Source organism: Hyperolius riggenbachi, chromosome 4 (assembly GCF_040937935.1).
Source record: "Hyperolius riggenbachi isolate aHypRig1 chromosome 4, aHypRig1.pri, whole genome shotgun sequence".
Classification (NCBI taxonomy): Eukaryota; Metazoa; Chordata; class Amphibia; order Anura; family Hyperoliidae; genus Hyperolius; species Hyperolius riggenbachi.
Window position 1 is genome coordinate 465,374,171 of NC_090649.1, and position 18,039 is coordinate 465,392,209.

The following is an 18,039-nucleotide window of genomic DNA, read 5'->3' on the forward strand; positions in this document are numbered from 1 at the left end:
GTAGGTGGGTATGGATCATTTTTTTTGAGGTTGGGATGTACATTGTTTAAGCCAGGTAGGAGGGCAGGGATGATTAGATATAAATTAGATGAAATGTGTAAAAATCCCAGAATAAAGCGGTAACTGAAATGTATGTGATTGTCTTTTATCAGGTCCAGTTGGGATCTTTTCTGCTGAACCATAACTTTCTGGCGGACATTCAGAAGTGTAGAGAGTCGCTGTCATCCTGCGCTATTGCCATTTACTACAGGACTTGTCACAGCTTGTTACCAACCCCTGCCAAGTGTCACTATACCTTCAATCTCAGGGATCTGTTTAAGGTAACTGTCTGTCGTCACATCGGGCCTTTTTCATCATCAGTGGGTCATCCTTACAGATCATACGAGATCCTGAAATACATCCAGCAATCCCAGCCTGGTTTCAATAAAAATGGACTCCTGTTTTATAAAAAACAGATCTCTTGTTAGGTGGCAAAAGTTTGTAAATAAAGTTGTCTTCCAGGCTGGAAATAGTTAGTGGTAGATATTAGTTACCAGCCAGATGCAGCGTACTTTCGCCTTGCAGCGCTGAGTCCCTGGTTCACATCCCAGCCAGGGAACTATCTGCACTGAGTTTGTTCTCCCTGTTTTTGTGTGGGTTTCCTCCGGGCATTCCAGTTCCTCCCACATACTCAAAACATACAGATACATTAACCACTTGAAGACCCAGCCTTTACCCCCCCCTTAAGGATCAGCACTGATTTCTAAGATCTGTGCTGGGTGGGCTCTACAGCCCCCAGCACAGATCAAATACCAGGCAAAGCGACCAGATCGCCCCCCTTTTTTCCACACTAGGGGGATGATGTGCTGGGGGGGTCTGATTGCTCCTGCCTGCGTGTGGCTGGCGGGGGGGGGGGGGGCACCTCAAAGCCCCCTCCACCGCAGGATTCCTCCTCTCCTCCCTCCCTGCCCCGGAGATCGGAGGCTGCACAGGAACGGATCTGTCCTGTGCAGCCTCTAACAGGCTCCTGCCTGTTATGTGACAGCGATCCCCGGCCGCTGATTGGCCGGGGATCGCTGATCTAGTACAACGCTGCTACTGTTAGCAGAGTTGTACAAATGTAAACAAAGCGGATTATTTCCGCTTGTGTTTACATTTAGCCTGCGAGCCGCGATCGGCGGCCCGCAGGCTATTCACGGAGCCCCCCGCCGTGAATTGACAGGAAGCGGCTGTTTCCTGATTAATTAGCCTGCAGCCGGCGACGCAGATGTGCATCGCTGGTCCTGCAGCTACCACTTTGCCGACGTGCGTTATGAGTGCGCGGTCGGCAGGTGGTTAATTGGCTTTCCCCCTACATTGGCCCTAGACTATGATACATACACTACACGATACATACATAGACGTGACTATGGTAGGGATAAGATTGTGAGCTCTGAGGGATAGCTATGTGACAAAATAATATATTCTGTACAGCACTGCAGAAGATGTTGGCGATATATAAATACTGAATAATAATAACAATAATAGCATGGACATCTAAATAACATTATACAAGTCACGTTACCAACTGTCCCTCAGAGGGGCGCACTGTGTATGTATCCCACCATAATCTAGGCCTCGGCAGAAAATTTGGTGGATTGTGGCAATCCAGCAAGATATATGAAGAATAGGAGAAGTTAGTGATAAGAAGAACAGAATAAAAAATAAGGGGGAAAAAAGGTAACAGAGGAAAATGCTGGAAGATTAAAGTATGTAGAAAATGATTGCATAATTACATTAGAGATACTTGATCCTCGATTAAAAAATAATTTTTACTTACCTGGGCTTCTACCAGCCCCCTGCAGCTGTCCCGTGCCCTCGCAGCCACTCACGGATCCTCCAGTCCCCCCACCGCCAGCTAGTTAGGTTCTCACTGTCAGGCTTACCGTGTCTGCGCAGGCCTGGCCACGTGACCCCTTCTTTGCGTTCCCGTCCACAATAGCGCCCTGTGTAGGCTTAGGACGCTATTGCGGAAGGGAACACGAAGAAGGCTACGTGTGGCCAGGCCTGTCGGCAAAAACGAAACTAGCTGGCGGTGAGGGAACGGAGGATCCGTGAGTGACTGCGAGGGCACAGGATGGCTGCATGCGGCTGGTAGAATCCCCAGGTAAGTAAAAATGATTTTTTCAAATCGGGGCTTAAAGGGATACTGTAGGGGGGTCGGGGAAAATGAGTTGAAGTTACCCAGGGCTTCTAATGGACCCCCACAGACATCCTGTGCCCGTGCAGCCACTCCCCAATGCTCCGGCCCCGCCTCTGGTTCACTTCTGGAATTTCAGACTTTAAAGTCTGAAAACCACTGCGCCTGCGTAGCTGTGTCCTCACTTCCCCTGATGTCACCAGGAGTGTACTGCGCAGGCCCAGTATGGTCTGGGCCTGCGCCGTGCGCTCCTGGTGACATCAGGGGAAGCGAGGACACGGCAACGCAGGTGCAGTGGTTTTCAGACTTTAAAGTCTGAAATTCCAGAAGTGAACCAGAGGCGCGGCCAGAGCAGTGGGGAGTGGCTGCGCGGGCACAGGATGTCTGTGGGGGACCATTAGAAGCCCCGGGTAACTTCAACTCATTTTCCCCCGACCCCCCTACAGTATCCCTTTAAGTATCCCTTTAAAGTATACAAAAACCTTCTACCTGCCCTGTTATGTGAGGAATGGAGTGGTCTGGACGCCTGCGTAGGGCAGAGGGCAGGGCTAGACTGGTACTCCTAGACAATCCTCCTAGACAGAGTCTGTGAGAAGGCACCTGTAATTTTTCACTACCACATAGTCTAGGCCTTGGAGTGTCTGAGGACCTCCTGTGCCGACCAATGGGCACAGTTTTTTTGTTATTTTGAAGTATTTCCACCCCACTCAAAGGGGAACTGAAGTAAGAGGTATACGGAGGCTGCCATATTTATTTCCTTTTAATCCATACCAGTTGCCTGGCAGCCCTGCTGGTCTGTTTCTCTGCAGAAGTATCTGAATAACACCAGAAACAAGCATGCAGCTAGTCTTGTCAGATCTGACTTTAAAGTCTGAAACACCTGATCTGCTGCATGCTTGTTCAGGGGCTATGGCTAATAGTATTAGAGGCAGAGGATCAGCAGGGTTGCCAGGCAACTGGTATTGATTAAAAGGAAATAAATATGGCAGCCTCCGTATACCTCTTACTTCAGTTCCCCTTTAAAGCAAATCCCCTCTTCCTCCTTCTTACCTCACTGCTGACAGACAGAAGGCACTGCTAATCAGAGTAGAGGGGGACCTATGTACTAACTGGATCTCTCTATACTCATTACCTTTGATTGAGGCTAAGCTTGTTGAGCACCCTGGTAAGCTTATGCTTAGTGGTTTCTGAACTCATAGGCTCTGGTAGTTATAAAAGTGGCTGCATCAAATAAGGAGTGGTGCTTGGTGTCATTGCACCGTCTCATGTAAGAGGTTTATCTGGTTATGGTGTGGTAGCAAGCAATAATTTATCCACTGGGTACAGCCACCTTATGTATCAGGCCCCTGGTTCGCTGTTTTAGTTTGTAGGAAGAGGAGGCAATATTTAACATTTCTGCTATTAAACCCTCTATAGGTTCTGCAGGGCTTGCTACAGGCCAGTGAATCAGTCATCGTCACCAAGGAAATGGCAGCCCAACTGCTCATTCATGAGGCCACTCGTGTATTCCACGATCGCCTTGTGGGCCTGCAAGACAGAGAGATCTTCTACCAATGTCTGTCAGATGAACTGCACAACTATTTCAAGGTAAGTTAAAACAAAGAGGCCTGGTGATCATCCACCCTGCTTGTTCTGATTTGAAAAAGTGATATACAGGTAGTCCCCAGTTAAAGAACGAGATAGGGACTGTAGATTTGTTCTTAACTTGAATCCGTTCTTAAGTTGGGATGTTTGAAACCGCTTCTTCAAACTTCCCACACGGAAATGACATCATCGCGATGGGATCGGGCCGTTCGTATTGGCGGGTCGTTCGTAAGTCGGGCGTCTGTAAACCGTATTTATATACATATACAATCTCCTGCGCTTATATTCAGACTGAAACATTGATTGTTTATTGCACTAAAATTAGTCTCGTATAATAAACAAGAAACACCGCTGTATTCTGTCCCGAAGTCCACACACAAGCTTAGTATGCATAAACTTCATGCACTCACTACATACTGCTTGCTGTACCTCAAAAAAACTAAACAACTGTTCTATCTCTTATTAAAATTAAGATTTAAAAAAATCAATAAAAACTACAAAAAGTATTGAATCTAGCCATGCATGCTATCTCAAAAAATGTTTGATTGCCATTAAAACCATGTCCACAACTTCGTTTACTCAGAACACCATAATTCTGGATACTCCAATTGAAGTCTATGGCCAGCAGTTGCTCTGTTTATAATCTCAATAAGGCACTTTAAAAAAAATGCTCCGCTTCCACTGACAGAGCGGTCCAGCCGCAATTTCAAGCCAGGAGTGGCATTTACAGTAAGATACAGCGTGGAGCTGGCTGCGGGACCCGGGCCGGAAGTCCTGAAGTGACGTCACTCTATCTTGAGCCAATAGCCTACGTTTCAGGAGGTATACGCCTCCCTTCATCAGGGCATAGACATCGCTGCACCTGCCTGTCTTTTAAAGTCCACTCACCTCGTTTTTGGCCAATTGCCAAACACTGCGTTATGTTCATTTTTATATTTAGATATTTAGATTACAATGCGTGTGATGAAAGTCGGCAATTTTTGTTGAGAAAGGAAAGATTGTACTCCAAAAGGATTTTTGTAAACCTCTTCTTAAAGAGGACCTGTAGTGACACAATGCATAAAATTGCTTATTTTCTACAATATTCATTTATAGAGAATTTTCCCATTATAAAATCTTTCCTCTGTGTATGTGATTGTTTTGTTTGGTCTTCCCATCTTAAATATTTACTTTTTTTACCATGATTCAGTTTAAATTTTCTTCTGTCTAGATTTCCCGGTCGAAGGAGAAACTCATGAGTGATCCCATCCAGTTTGTTGACTTTCTTGAAACAAATTCAGCAGCAAAGAGCAGAGTGTACCGACCAATCACAGGCCAGAAACAGCTGGTGTCTAAGCTGGAGGAGTTCCGAATGAAGATGAGGATGACCTCGGCCAGCTCTGGAGTGAGTATCTGTGCCTGTGCTGTTTGGTGACTTCAGATGAATGGTGTTCCAAGCTAAGTAGACAGAATGGGCCTTTAAGGGATACAAGCAGCTTTTTTTCTGCAGTTTGTCCTGGTTTCTAATGGGTTTAGGAGCTGCAATTCCCCCCCCCCCCCCCTCCCCTTCCCTCTACCCTCATTTATCCAGAGGAAGGTGTGAATGTAATCAAGTGCGACCTGTTTGAAGTACAGTGTCCATTCCCACAAGCCCCCCAACACACACACACACACACACACACACACACACACACACACACACACTGCTGATGAAAGCTTTTGTTTGCTAATTGCTACTGATAATTACAGCAGTCCTTATCTGCCTGCTCTTTCTACTGATTGCAAGCCACACAAGTAGAGCAATAAAAGCCTCTAACATTTTAATGTAAAACAAAGAGGTAAAATGGATTTTTTTTTGTAATGAGTCACATTGTTAATGTGCATTTATAATGTGCTGTTCAAATACCCAGGTACAGACTAACCAACAAACTCATGGAGAACCAGAACTCATTGGAGTGTGTAAGGGGCTATAATGGTCCAAAAAGCCGTCTTACTAAAATGCATGGAAAACAAAAGTTTGCTTTCTTAAAACAGAAAGTATTTGCGATAATTCAGGTTGGAGTGAGCTCCGAGATGTCCCCCAGTGCATCACTGCTGAATAAATGCATATTAACCATTGTCGTCCTAAGAAACTAGACACACCTCCAGATCCACTGGAATGCAATGATTTCTCAGCTTGTAATTAGCACAGAGGCATAATAATCCAACATGCATACTGACTGTTTTGGATTGGTTGATCCTCAGCAGTGCATGGCATGGATTAATTTGGCTCTATGGAGTAGGACTTGAAAAACCCAGAGGTACAGACTAACCAACAAACTCATGGAGAACCAGAACTTATTGGAGTGTGTAAGGGGCTACAATGGTCCAAAACCCCCCTTACTAAAATGCATGGAAAACAAAAGTTTGCTTTCTTAAAACAGAAAGTATTTGCGATAATTCAGGTTGGAGTGAGCTCCGAGATGATGTCTCCCAGTGCATCACTGATGAAATACCCTGGGTGCTAAAAATGGTGCTCAGTTCACTTTAATACGGACTCTTCTGTGAAGTCTCAGGAAGCCCCTCCTTCTTTCTTAGCGAGCAGCAGAGATGAGAGAACTACAGGACTGGCTTACACCTCAGAATCTTGTAGGCACCCTAAACTCCACCCCTCAACGCAGGCCACACACCCCAATTCCCATCACTTTTTGTTTTCTTATATCTCGTTATATCTGTCAGTGCTATGGAAGATGATGCTGCAATAGAACTGGTGTTTGCTGTACTATAGTTTTCTGTTGTCTCCTGCAGGATACTTATGTCTTCTTTGCTGAAGCTGTCCAGCATATCATCAGAGCGGCCAGAGTGTTCCGGCAACCTGGAGGCCACTTACTTATGGTGAGGACTCTGTCCTTCTACATCAGGTCACCCAGGAGGGAAGTGTACATTGTCTTACTGGATGACTTCTGTTTGTGCAGGTTGGCTTGGATGGAACAGGTAAACTGAGCAGTGCAGCCCTGGCCTGCTACATATCAGACTGTAAGCTCTTCCGTCTGTCAGTCACACAGAGCTATGGCCTCACGGAATTCCGAGAGGAGCTGAAGAAAGTCTACAAGGAAGCTGGACTGCATGGCAAGAATGTGGTGCTTCTCATTAGGGGCTCTGACATCATTAAGGTAATGGACTCACACAGTCTCGCCTCAACTCTCATCCCATGATAGTTCAGTTGGCTTTGAAATAATATATAAGTGCCTTTCTTCTTCTCATTCAGGACTCTTTCCTTGAAGACATAAACAGCATCCTGAACTCAGGAGAGGTCCCCGACCTGTTTGACAAGGAGGAACTGGATGGTCTGTTTGTGGAGCTGAAGACAGAAGCTGTAGAGGCCAACATGTCGGACAGTGCGCAGTCCATGCTGGCTTTCTTCCTGCAGGTAGGGCAAACATCTACTTGTGGAAACATCTGATGTTCTAATCCCCACCTTCTAATTCACGAGAAACAGGGGTTGGGTTCTGCAGGGTTTCAAGGACCTTCCAGAGGAGATAAGAAAAAAGAGAGACTCCAGGAGACCCTTATGGTGTAGTAGGTTAAGGTACCTAGTTAAATAAGTACAGTAAGTCTGTAGAGTAATACTCACAAAGGTGGGTTGCAACATTCGCAACAGCAGTGCAATAGCTATTGAGGAAAACCCATCCTCACAATCTTAGGTCCTTCAGCTGGATGGACTGCACTGGCAAAAATATTGTAGAAAGTTGAAAATGTTTGAGTAAAAAAAACTGCACCCCATTACAATGGGGGGTGGAGGTTTTGTAGAACTAGTAAAGTAGGGTGGAGGAGGCACCCAAAAAACTTGTATAGTAAATAAATAATAAAACAGAAAGCTTACCTTCAAGTAAGGACAACCGCCTATACATGGGTTACAATGTAATTTATTGGACAGACACTAAAATATAACCGGTTTCATGGATCGCAGTCCGCTTCCTTGTGTTCGTTGCAGGCACCTGTTTTTACTGATCTGAGGAAGTGGACTGCAATCTGTGAAATGTGTTCTCTTAGTGTCTGCCCAATAAATAACATTTTACCTCATGTATAGTTTATCCTTACTTGGAGGTAAGCTTTCTTTTTATTATTTATTGATTACTACTGTACAAGATTTTTGGAGCACTTCCTCCACCCTACTTTACTAATTCACCATAATGACTTTATTTTCTTCAACTATCTGTTATTTCTGTCTACCTATCTGGTGGACTATTCATCCCCATTCCAACCGGCCACTGCAAGTTCTAAATCTTTCCTCGAAAACCCTAAACAGGCTCTATGCCGTTCATTTCTCTTCTACCATTTCTCCTGTAGCGCTGTTGTTTAGTTTGTCCTGGAGCAAGTATTTCCAGGCCCTCTTAAGTATTTCATCCTTCTTTGTACTCATTGGCTTAATATTGACTTCTGGTTAATGTTCTTCATTTATAATTATTGTACATTTGATATTCCTTGATGTTCAAAAAGTTTTCTTTTGAAAAATAAACAAAAAGTTGGGGGAAAAAAAGGAAAATTCAAAACTTCCTGCTTATACCTTTTCCTTTGGGACCCGAATCCTAGGAAGCATAGCCAGGAGATCCTTCTAGGCGATATGGGCTGTAGAGTGACTTACCATGTACTGCTCATGCGTTTGAGAATAAAGATGTTGTCTTCTATGCGTGGTTCACATGAAAGTGTAATAAAAACGTTGAAATCAATGACAAGAGCTCCACTCATCCTGCCCTGAGCCCCTGCGGGTTTGTAGCGCTCGCTATGCTTTTTCTGATAAGGCGTGTTAACTTTGATAAGGTGAGTTAACTTTGATAAGGTATGTTATCTCTGATAAGGAATGTTAACTCGGATATGGCGTGTTATCTCTGATAAGGTGTGTTAACTCCAATAATGCATGCTATTTGTCTTAGTGAATCAAGCCAGAAATGTCACTCAGTCACTGTGTTGTTACCTCAAGTCCCCAGAGTTACCATCACAGAAGTATTAATTCTATAGTGTTTTCGTGTGGTCTGATATGAACCTGGGTGATTTAATGTGATTGAATATTTGCAAATTTAGGATCTCCTCATCTTGGTATCTGTTCCCATTGATCTGTTACACTACTGCTGTTTTCCTTCCCTACAGCGAGTCCGCTCTAAGCTGCACATGGTCTTAGCACTGAACCCTGTGGGACAGACATTCTGTGAGCACTGCCACTCTCACCTGTCTCTGAACTGCTGCAGTTTGTCCCCATTGATATTTTACACTGCTACTGTTTTCTTTTGTTACAGCGAGTTCGCTCTAAGCTGCACGTGGTCTTAGCACTGAGCCCTGCGGGACAGACATTCCGTGAGCACTGCCGCTCTCACCCGTCTCTGGTGAACTGCTGCACCATCGACTGGTATGACGAATGGCCAGAGGAAGCCCTCTGCAGTGTGGTCACTAGTTACATCACCGAACACGACCTGCTGCATCATAACCTGGTGAGTTGTTTGCATCATTAAAGGGTCTCCCCATTCCAAAATAAAGAGCCTGTTTGTAAAGGGTGAACAGCCCTGCGATAATAATGCCATTTTCCAGATCTCAGATACATTAAAGAGTCAATGTGCTTAACTGATCGCCATTTTAATGTGGAATCGCCAAATTTTTACAGTTACTTTATCATTATTTAAAGTGGGATGAAATTCCATATTAGCTGAAGAGATAAAACAAATTCATCCAATAAGAAATATAAGAAATTGCTTATTTAGCTTACCTGTACTGTTATTTTTAGTGTTCAGTGATTTAGGAGAATTGCGATATGAAAATAATATTTATGATGGTTTCCAACTCCATTCTTTGGGCCTGATTCACAAAGCGGTGATAACTCAGTTATCACGCCTAAAAGACTTTAGGCGTGATAACCTTTGCACCGCTGAGTTAGCACCGCTTTGTGCTGGTTATCGTGCGCAAAGTCCCGCGATTCCGCGCGCAGCGCCCATAGGGCTTAATGGGCGCTTTCGCGCGGCTGTGCGCGCAAAACCTTGCACGCGGGAATTTCGCATGAGTTTCTTCTTATCACGTGATAAAGGGCTTTTCACTGAAGTGCAAAGTGTTTGCACCGCTTTGTGAATCAGGCCCTTTCTCTGCGATGCCAAAAGTGGCATCAATTCTGCCCTTTTCTTGTTTTTTTTTTTTCCAGCCCAGCTCAGTGTCAATGTTCCCTCCCTGCTGGAGCGGAAGGGGGAGGGTTGGGCAGAGATCCATTACCTTCTGGTCACAGTGTCTTTATCTTATCAAAAATGGGAAGCTTTCTGTTATTTGCATGCTGAAATAAGCGTAGTATTGTAGCTTGTCCTTGTGCTGTCTCATCTTATCTCTTAAAGAGGAACTCCAGTGAAAATAATGTAATAAAAAAGTGCTTAATTTTTTACTATAATTATGTATAAATGATTTAGTCAGTGTTTGCTCATTGTAAAATCTTTCCTCTCCCCGATTTACATTCTGACATTTATTACATGGTGACATTTTTACTGTGGGCAGGTTATGTAGCTGCTCCTAGCTGTTTTGGCTGTTAGAGACAGCTGTAAACAGCTAATTCCTGTCTGTGAATATTGTTACATTGTGGCAGTTTGCCCAGAGTACCGCGGTACTCAGAGCTTCTTGTGGGAGGGGTTTCTTGTGGGGAGGTAAAAGGGGGTATCAGCTACTGATTGGGATAAAGTTCAATTATAGGTTGGAGTTTCTCTTTAAGTCCACAGTACTGTTCGGCAGGGCTATAAAAGTGTCAATTAGTCTTGGCTCTTTTTTCCACCTGTCAAACCTCCTCCTTGCTCCATAGAACAGCACATACTTCTCTGCATAGCATTCCCCTTAGCGATCTATTAAAGGACCACTATTGCGAAAATCATAAAATTTAAAATACATGTAAACATATACAAATAAGAAGTACATTTCTTCCAGAGTAAAATGAGCCATGAATTACTTTTCTCCTATGTTGCTATCACAGCAGGTAGCAGAAATCTGACATTATCAACAGGTTTTGGGCTAGTCCATTTCTCCATAGGGGATTCTCAGCATGGCCTTTATTCTTTATAAAGACACTCCTTGAAAAAGATTTTTACAAAGATGCTGGCCAGCCTCCTTGCTCACTGCACACCTTTTTTGCCAGTTGGACAGAGCAAAGGGGATTATGATCGCTTAGGCGCTGCATTTAGGGGACGTTATAGGGCACATAACGTGCCCCTAACGCAACGCCTGGTGGTGTTGGAGCAGGACGCTACCAAGAGCCGCGTTACAAGCAGCTCTTGGTGCGCCTGCTCTGTCGGAGGCACTGCGGAGACCACGTGAGCGGAGCTCTCCGCATCACGTGGTCCCTCCAGCCAATCCGCAGCCGCTCCAGGATGTAAACACTGCAAGTGCAGTGAATAATAAGTAGCCATGTGCCTGGCTACGTAGCGGCCTCTCCCCGCCTCCTCTCCGCCCATAAAATGAAAAAAAAAAACCTACTGAGCATGTGCAAACAGTCTAACACGGCTTAGCCGCGTGTAAAGTACTGCATGCAGTACGCTATGTAGACGTGCTGCGTTACAATGTAACGCAACGTGGGCACTGTGGACAGCCCATTGATTTTTCATTGCTGTGCGTTGGGGTGCGTTACAGGCTGCTCTAACGTGCGCCTGTAACGTCCCACTGTGAAACCAGCCTAAATGCTTTTGAAATTAAACAAAACCATGAGAATCCCCCATGAGGAGAAGGGCTAGTCCAAAACCTGTCGGTTCTGTCAGATTTCTACTACCTGCTGTAAGTGACATCAACAAAGGAGAAAAGTAATTTATTGCTCATTTTACTCTGCAAGAAATGTACTTCTTATTTGTACAGTATGTCTTTAAATGCATTTTAAATTTTAAGATTTTCGCAATTGTGGTCCTTTAACAATTAAGGCAACCAAACTTGGCCGTGTGTACGTAGCCTAACATAAGATTATGGAATTCCCCCTAAAATGGCCACGATAGGTGGGAGGAGCTAGGAACTCTGGTGCCAAGATTTTACTGTAACAGTCTGGAGAGAGGTGCGTGCGCCTAATAATAAAATCACAAGTTTGGTGCCATCACTGAGTTCCTAGTGAGGAGGAATCCTCCAGTAAGCAGTTTTATTTTGTTGCTTCCTCTGCAGGCTCTGCAGGATGGGATTGCTCAGGTCTGTGTGGATATTCACAAGAGCGTCTCCAGCAAAGCAGATCAGTATCTGAAAGAGAGCAGAAGACATTACTATGTCACCCCGCAGAGTTACCTGAGCTTCATGAACACCTTCTCAAACATTCTGCAGACCAAGAGGCAGAAGCTGACCACGGACAGGTAACAAGTTGGGAATAAGTCCAATCTTCTAAAGCTGAGTTTCAAAGTGGGTGGGAGGGACTAGACTGAAGCAGTTCATTTTGGCGCTGTGGCAACTGGCGCTTATCAGCTATCCCATAGATTGCAATGTTAATTGTGGCTGTGAAGAGCCAGGGAGGTAGTTTTTGGTGCAAGGACTTTGGTAAGCAGCGCAAGTGATATGGAGAGGGTTAAGTGTTCAGCTATTGGCTTGCATGCACAGTACGACCACCGGGAATACACCATATGGGGGGAGGGGGGCTGTGGACCCCAGGAATCCCAGTGACGTACTTCCTGTCCAGCAGGGAGTACATCACTGGACAAGGGGCGGGGCAAGGGGTGTCGCATACCCACCGCAACGCAAATATTAGATGTAAAATGGCCTTATTGAAATACTAAGTACTGCACCTGAGGAAGGGCTCCACCCGAAACATGTTGTGATATCGTCTGCTCCAAATACAGCTTGTTGCTGCACACAGCTCCTGAGTGCCGTGTCTTCCTTTGCTTTTGAAGTACTAAGAAGAACCTTTCTCATTCTTCTGGACACACCACACCACTGAAAGCTTGTGCTGCAAAATGTTGCAGCAAAGTTTATAAATACCCGCTGAGGCAGAAGAGTGGTTGCATTCACTTCCATTGTCTCATGTCTCTTAGAAATCGTTTTTACACTGGGCTCTCCAAGCTGCTGGAGGCGTCCTCCTCCATTGAGGTCATGCAGCACGAGCTGGTGGCTCTTGGACCACAGATAGAGGAAAAATCCAAGGTAAGCAAATGGCCTACTAGGCCAACCATCTCAAAGGTCAACAGTCATAAAAATGCCAGGCAGGTCCCTGGACCTGTGCCAAGTCCTAAACACATACCTAAGTGGCCTTATGTATGATCCAGCAATGCTCTTTTATGGGCCTCAGCAGAATTCCCTGTGGCTGTCTGATGCTGTTGTTCATCAGACTGTTCTTGCCTGTTTGTAATTGTTCAGGATTTGTGTCCTCCTTTAGGAAATAGAAGAGTTGATGGCCAAACTGCAAAGGGATTCGGTGGTGGTGGAGCAGGTGAGAGCCATTGTGAAGCAGGAAGAGGAAGTGATGGCGCAGGAGACCAGGATTGTGGAAGAATATGCACAGGTAACATTGGTTTCTGTGTAGTTTGTCACACAGCAGATAGAGGACCGGTACAGACGAGGAGGTCTTTATGCTGGTAGAGCTGTGTGCAGATATCGGTTTTGTGTCACTGGAAGTGACTTTGATTGTGTCTAGATGTCAAGAAAGACCTTTTAATGGGGCTCAGGGGGAAGGTGGGGGGGGGGCAAGTATCACAATGTACTTAAAGGATAACTGTAGTTAACGTTATATTGAGGCTGCCATATTCATTTCCTTTTAAAGGGAACCTAAACTGAGAAGGATATGGATTTTTCATTTTAAAATAATACCAGTTCCCTGACTCTCCTGCTGATCCTGTGTCTCTAAAACTTTTAGCCACAGCCCCTGAACAAGCATGCAGATCAGGTGCTCTGACTGAAGTCAGACTGGATTAGCTGCATGCTTGTTTGAGGTTGTGATTCAGCCACTGCTGCAGCCAAAGAGATCAGCAGGACTGCCAGGCAACTAGTGTTGTTTAAAAGGAAACATCCATATCCTTCTCAGTTTAGGTTCCCTTTAAGTAATACCAGCTGCCTGGCTATCCCGCTGATCCTCTGCCTTTAATACTTTTAGCCATAGACCCTGAACAAGCATGCAGCAGATCAGGTGTTTCTGACATTATTGTCAGATCTGACAAGACTAGCTGCATGCTTGTTTCTGGTGTGATTCAGACACTCCTGCACCCAAGGAGATCAGCAGGACTGCCAGGCAACTGGTATTGTTTAAAAGGAAATAAATATGGCAGCCTCCATGTACCGTATATACTCGAATATAAGCCGACCCACGTATAAGCCGAGGCACCCAATTTCTCAGAAAGCAGGAAAAAGTGATTGACTCCCATATAAGCCCCCTCCCCAGTATAACCCTCTCCATTGTAGCCAGATATGCCCTCAGTACAAGTCAGTCCCCTTCCTCATAGCTAGATGTGCCCCAAGGATGATACAGCTGTGTCTGAAGACACTACTAGATGGCGTCATAGATATGAGACACATTAATTGCCACACAGGAAGAATCCCCGATCATTGAACAGCTGACAATGCTGCTTGCAGGCTCTGCTCCACAAGCCAGGGGACAAAGGTTGTCTTGAGCAGCGCACGCTGCACAACATGTTGCAGTGGATGGGGGCACAGCCAGCTGGCAAGAGCAGTATCACTAGTGCATGATTCTTACGCTTCACCATCAGTTCTGCTCCACTGACTCACATATAAGCCAAGGGGGTAACTTTTCAGCGCATTTTTTGTGCAGAAAAATTAGGCTTTTTTGCGAGTATATAAGGTACCTCTCACTTCACTTGTCCTTAAACATAGGAAGTTGACGATTGATTAGTAAGAAGCCTTTGTTAGGAGAGAAGATTACAGTTTGGCATTTGTAAAGTTTTTTTATTATTATAAAAATTTTTTTGTATAATATCCACATCTTCCACAGCACTGTACAGAGTATATTGTCTTGTCACTTAACTGTACAGTCTAGGCACTGGGGGTCTGAATCTGTGGCTCTAGAGCCATATGTGGCTCTTTAGCCATTTGAGTGAGGCTCTGATAGATAGCGGGTGGGGTTAACCCACCATTATGCTCTCCCCCCCCCCTTTCGTTGTAGTTGCAAGTTGGTACAGCCCAGCCTGCCGAGCACTGCAAAAACCCTCCATCTCTTCCCCTGTGGGGCTCTCTAGAGCGGCGTCATGAGTGCAACCCAGGCTGTACTGCACTATGCAGACTTCGCAGTGCACAGCCTTGTTCAGAGCCTCCACCAGACTAGTCCCGCACTCCGCCAGCAGAGTCAGCAGCATTGAGATATACCTGTACGCTACCGGGGCTGCTGCTTGTAATTATAGCTCTTAATGTGTTGGATGTGAACGGGTGGGCCAAGCACTACTGAGGGCCTCATGTTCCATAACTAGTACACTGCTGAAAGGTCTAAAGTTGGCCTGTTCAAATTATTCAGCTTGCATGGAACTACAACAACCAGCAGAGATCTACGTGGTTTATTTTGGTGTACCTTCAACTTATACAATAGGAACTGTATAATAAACCAAGTGGATCTCTGCTGGTTCTTGTAGCCCCACGCAGGCTGAATAATGTCCACTAGCCAACTTTAGACCTTTCAGCACTGTACTAGTTATAACTTCTACACTGCTGAAAGGTCTAAAATCAGCCCAATATCAGCTTGTGAGTCGGCCCAGTGTCACTCACCATTATTAATGCAAGGCCGTGTCAATAACTTTTGGTGCTAATCATTATCAGAGTGCTCACTCCAATCTGAATTATCGCAAATACCTTCTGTTATAAGAAGGCAAACTTATTTTGCATAGTATTTTCGTAAGAGGGCTTTTTGGTCCTTTGTTAGCCCCTTACACACTCCTTGGCGTTTTGGGTCACCATATGCTTGCTTTGGTTCATCAATCCATGCCATTCACTGATGAGAATCAACCAATCCGAAACAGTCTGTATGCACGTTGGATTATTGTGGCTCTGTACAATTAACAAGCTGACACATCATTGCATTCCAGCGGTTCTGGAGGTGTGACTAGCTTACAGGGACAACAAAGGATGATTTGCATACTCAGCAGTAATGCATCGTGGGAGACCTCAAATGCTCACTCTAACCTGAATTATCACAAATACCTTCTGGTTTAGAGTGGCAGACTTTTGTTTTGTAATTCAGCAAACATATACACTGTATACTCATCTACAAGTTGCAAACATCATTTCCTTTTCCTGTGTTTATCTGCAGCAAGCCCAGCGAGAGCTCAGCGAGGTTCTGCCCGCCCTGGCGGAGGCCGTCTCTGCTTTGGACTCCCTGGACAAGTCTGACATCTCAGAAGTCAAGTAAGTTCAGTTATAAACATGGACTCCTGTTCTGGTTGATGAGACCTTCTGAGGAGGAGTTATGAATAGTGCTTCACAGCAAGAAAGTGTAACTGCAAGAGATTAACTGGGAAATTGTCCTGCAGAGTTTACACCAATCCACCCTTCCTGGTGCTTACCGTCATGAACGCAGTATGCGTCCTACTGCAGAAGAAACCTGATTGGCCAACTGCTAAACTTCTCCTAGGAGACCCAGGATTCCTCAAGAAACTGGTCGGCCTGGACAAGGACAGTGTGCCAGAGAAGGTAGGAAGCCACTCCCCAGTTTCAAAGGGCAGCCAGTAGACAAGTTTGCTTTACTGACACAGCTTGGTTTTATCTCTTTCAGATATTTCATCATTTGAAGAAATATACCAGCATCCCAGACTTTAATCCACAGAAAGTCGGTTTAGTGTCCACAGCCTGCCGGTCCCTGTGCCAGTGGGTGCTGGCTCTAGAGCACTACCATGAGGTCCACAAGGTAGGTGGTCTGCAAGGAAGAGCCATTGCTGGTTGTTCAGGATATACACTTCCTGTGAAAGGGGTTTCTCTGTACAGCATCTGTTGGGAGTGGCAGTGGCTGGAGACACAATTTGTAAACTAAGATAAAAGCAAACCGATTTTAAATTCTGAGGTGCTAAACTTACTGTATCATTATTTATGAGCTTTATGTGTTATAGTTACAGTAGAAACAAAAGCCACATGAGTCACACTCACAAATGAGGGCTGGTGCCCACTAATGATACAATATTAATTGTACAATCTTTCCAAATTCATGTAGTAGAATGGTAAAAGAGTGAATATACTTTGAATGGATACTGTAGGTAGTTGTTTATATTACATAGAAGTGGTAAGATGGTACACTCAAGATTGTATCATCAGTGGGCACCTTATTAAAGGGATTATACTCACAAAACTAACATTTCAGTAATTACTCTTAGATACATAAAAGAACATATGAAAGTGTTTCCTGTGTGTAAAGGTAGCCATACACTGGTCGATTTGCCATTAGATCGACTAACTGTCAGATCCCTATCTGATCGAATCTGATCAGAGAGGGATCGTATGGCTGCCTTCACTGCAAACAGATTGTGAATTGATTTCAGCCTGAAACCGATCACAATCTGTTGAGCTGCTCCTGCCGCCTGTCCCCCCCCCCCCGTATACATTACCTGAAGCTGGCTCCGGGTCCTCTTCTCCGCGCTGCACCGTACCGCATCCCAGCGTACACTGTGTCACTCCGTGACCAGGAAGTTCAAATAGAGCACCCTCTCTTTGAACTTCCTGGTCACTGGAGTAACACAGGAAGTTAATATACGCTGGGATGGAGCAGGAACAGAGCGGTGCAGCGCGGAGAAGATGCCCGGGAGCCAGCGTCAGGTAATGTATACCTGTATCGGATCGGCCGCCGCTAGCGACGCGCTCCCTACCCGCGGGCGATCGACAGTAATTTACCGCACGGCGCGATCGACGGAGGAAATCGGATCGGCGGGTGCGTTTAGCGCGAACGATTGGCAGCAGATTCGATCCCAGTGATCGAATCTGCTGTCGAAATGGCAGCAAATTGGTCCAGTGTATGGCCAGCTTAAATGTTTTTACTTTCACTGCAGAGAGCAGTACAGGCTTGCTTATCTCTGGCTAATTTCAAATGTAATCATTGCTGGCCAGGAGACACTGTGTGCCTGTGTCTTGATTCTCCTCCCTCTCTCTGTTTAACAGACACATCATCCTGGCAACAGTTTGAGTGAAGGCACAGGCATAGATAGATTCTTGTTAGCAATGATTACATTTGCCGATTAGCCAGAGATAAGCAAGCCTGTACTGCTCTCTGCAATGAAAAAACAAAACATTTTTACACACAGGGAATGTGTGGGAATGTTTTCAAACATTCTTTTATGTACTTAAGAGTAGTTATTGACATTTTAGTGTTCAGAGTATAATCCCACATTAAGCCATAGGTGTGTGTTGTATGTTGTGCACCACACCATCCGCCCTCCTTTCGC

At 45.1% G+C, this 18,039-nt stretch overlaps 1 protein-coding gene across 4 annotated transcripts in view; it reads left to right on the forward strand.

The window, feature by feature from the left end:
- Window positions 1–18,039, forward strand: part of DNAH14 (dynein axonemal heavy chain 14) — a 237,921-nt gene that overhangs the window by 167,817 nt on the left and 52,065 nt on the right. For all 4 annotated transcript variants that reach the window (XM_068232854.1, XM_068232855.1, XM_068232856.1 and 1 more), the window contains 13 exons: window positions 153–320; window positions 3,575–3,745; window positions 4,953–5,126; window positions 6,509–6,595; window positions 6,676–6,873; window positions 6,969–7,130; window positions 8,995–9,186; window positions 11,858–12,039; window positions 12,712–12,820; window positions 13,053–13,178; window positions 15,924–16,018; window positions 16,144–16,303; window positions 16,386–16,517. In XM_068232854.1, the coding sequence (XP_068088955.1) occupies window positions 153–320; window positions 3,575–3,745; window positions 4,953–5,126; window positions 6,509–6,595; window positions 6,676–6,873; window positions 6,969–7,130; window positions 8,995–9,186; window positions 11,858–12,039; window positions 12,712–12,820; window positions 13,053–13,178; window positions 15,924–16,018; window positions 16,144–16,303; window positions 16,386–16,517 (1,956 nt within the window). The remainder of the gene's footprint in view (window positions 1–152; window positions 321–3,574; window positions 3,746–4,952; window positions 5,127–6,508; window positions 6,596–6,675; window positions 6,874–6,968; window positions 7,131–8,994; window positions 9,187–11,857; window positions 12,040–12,711; window positions 12,821–13,052; window positions 13,179–15,923; window positions 16,019–16,143; window positions 16,304–16,385; window positions 16,518–18,039) is intronic.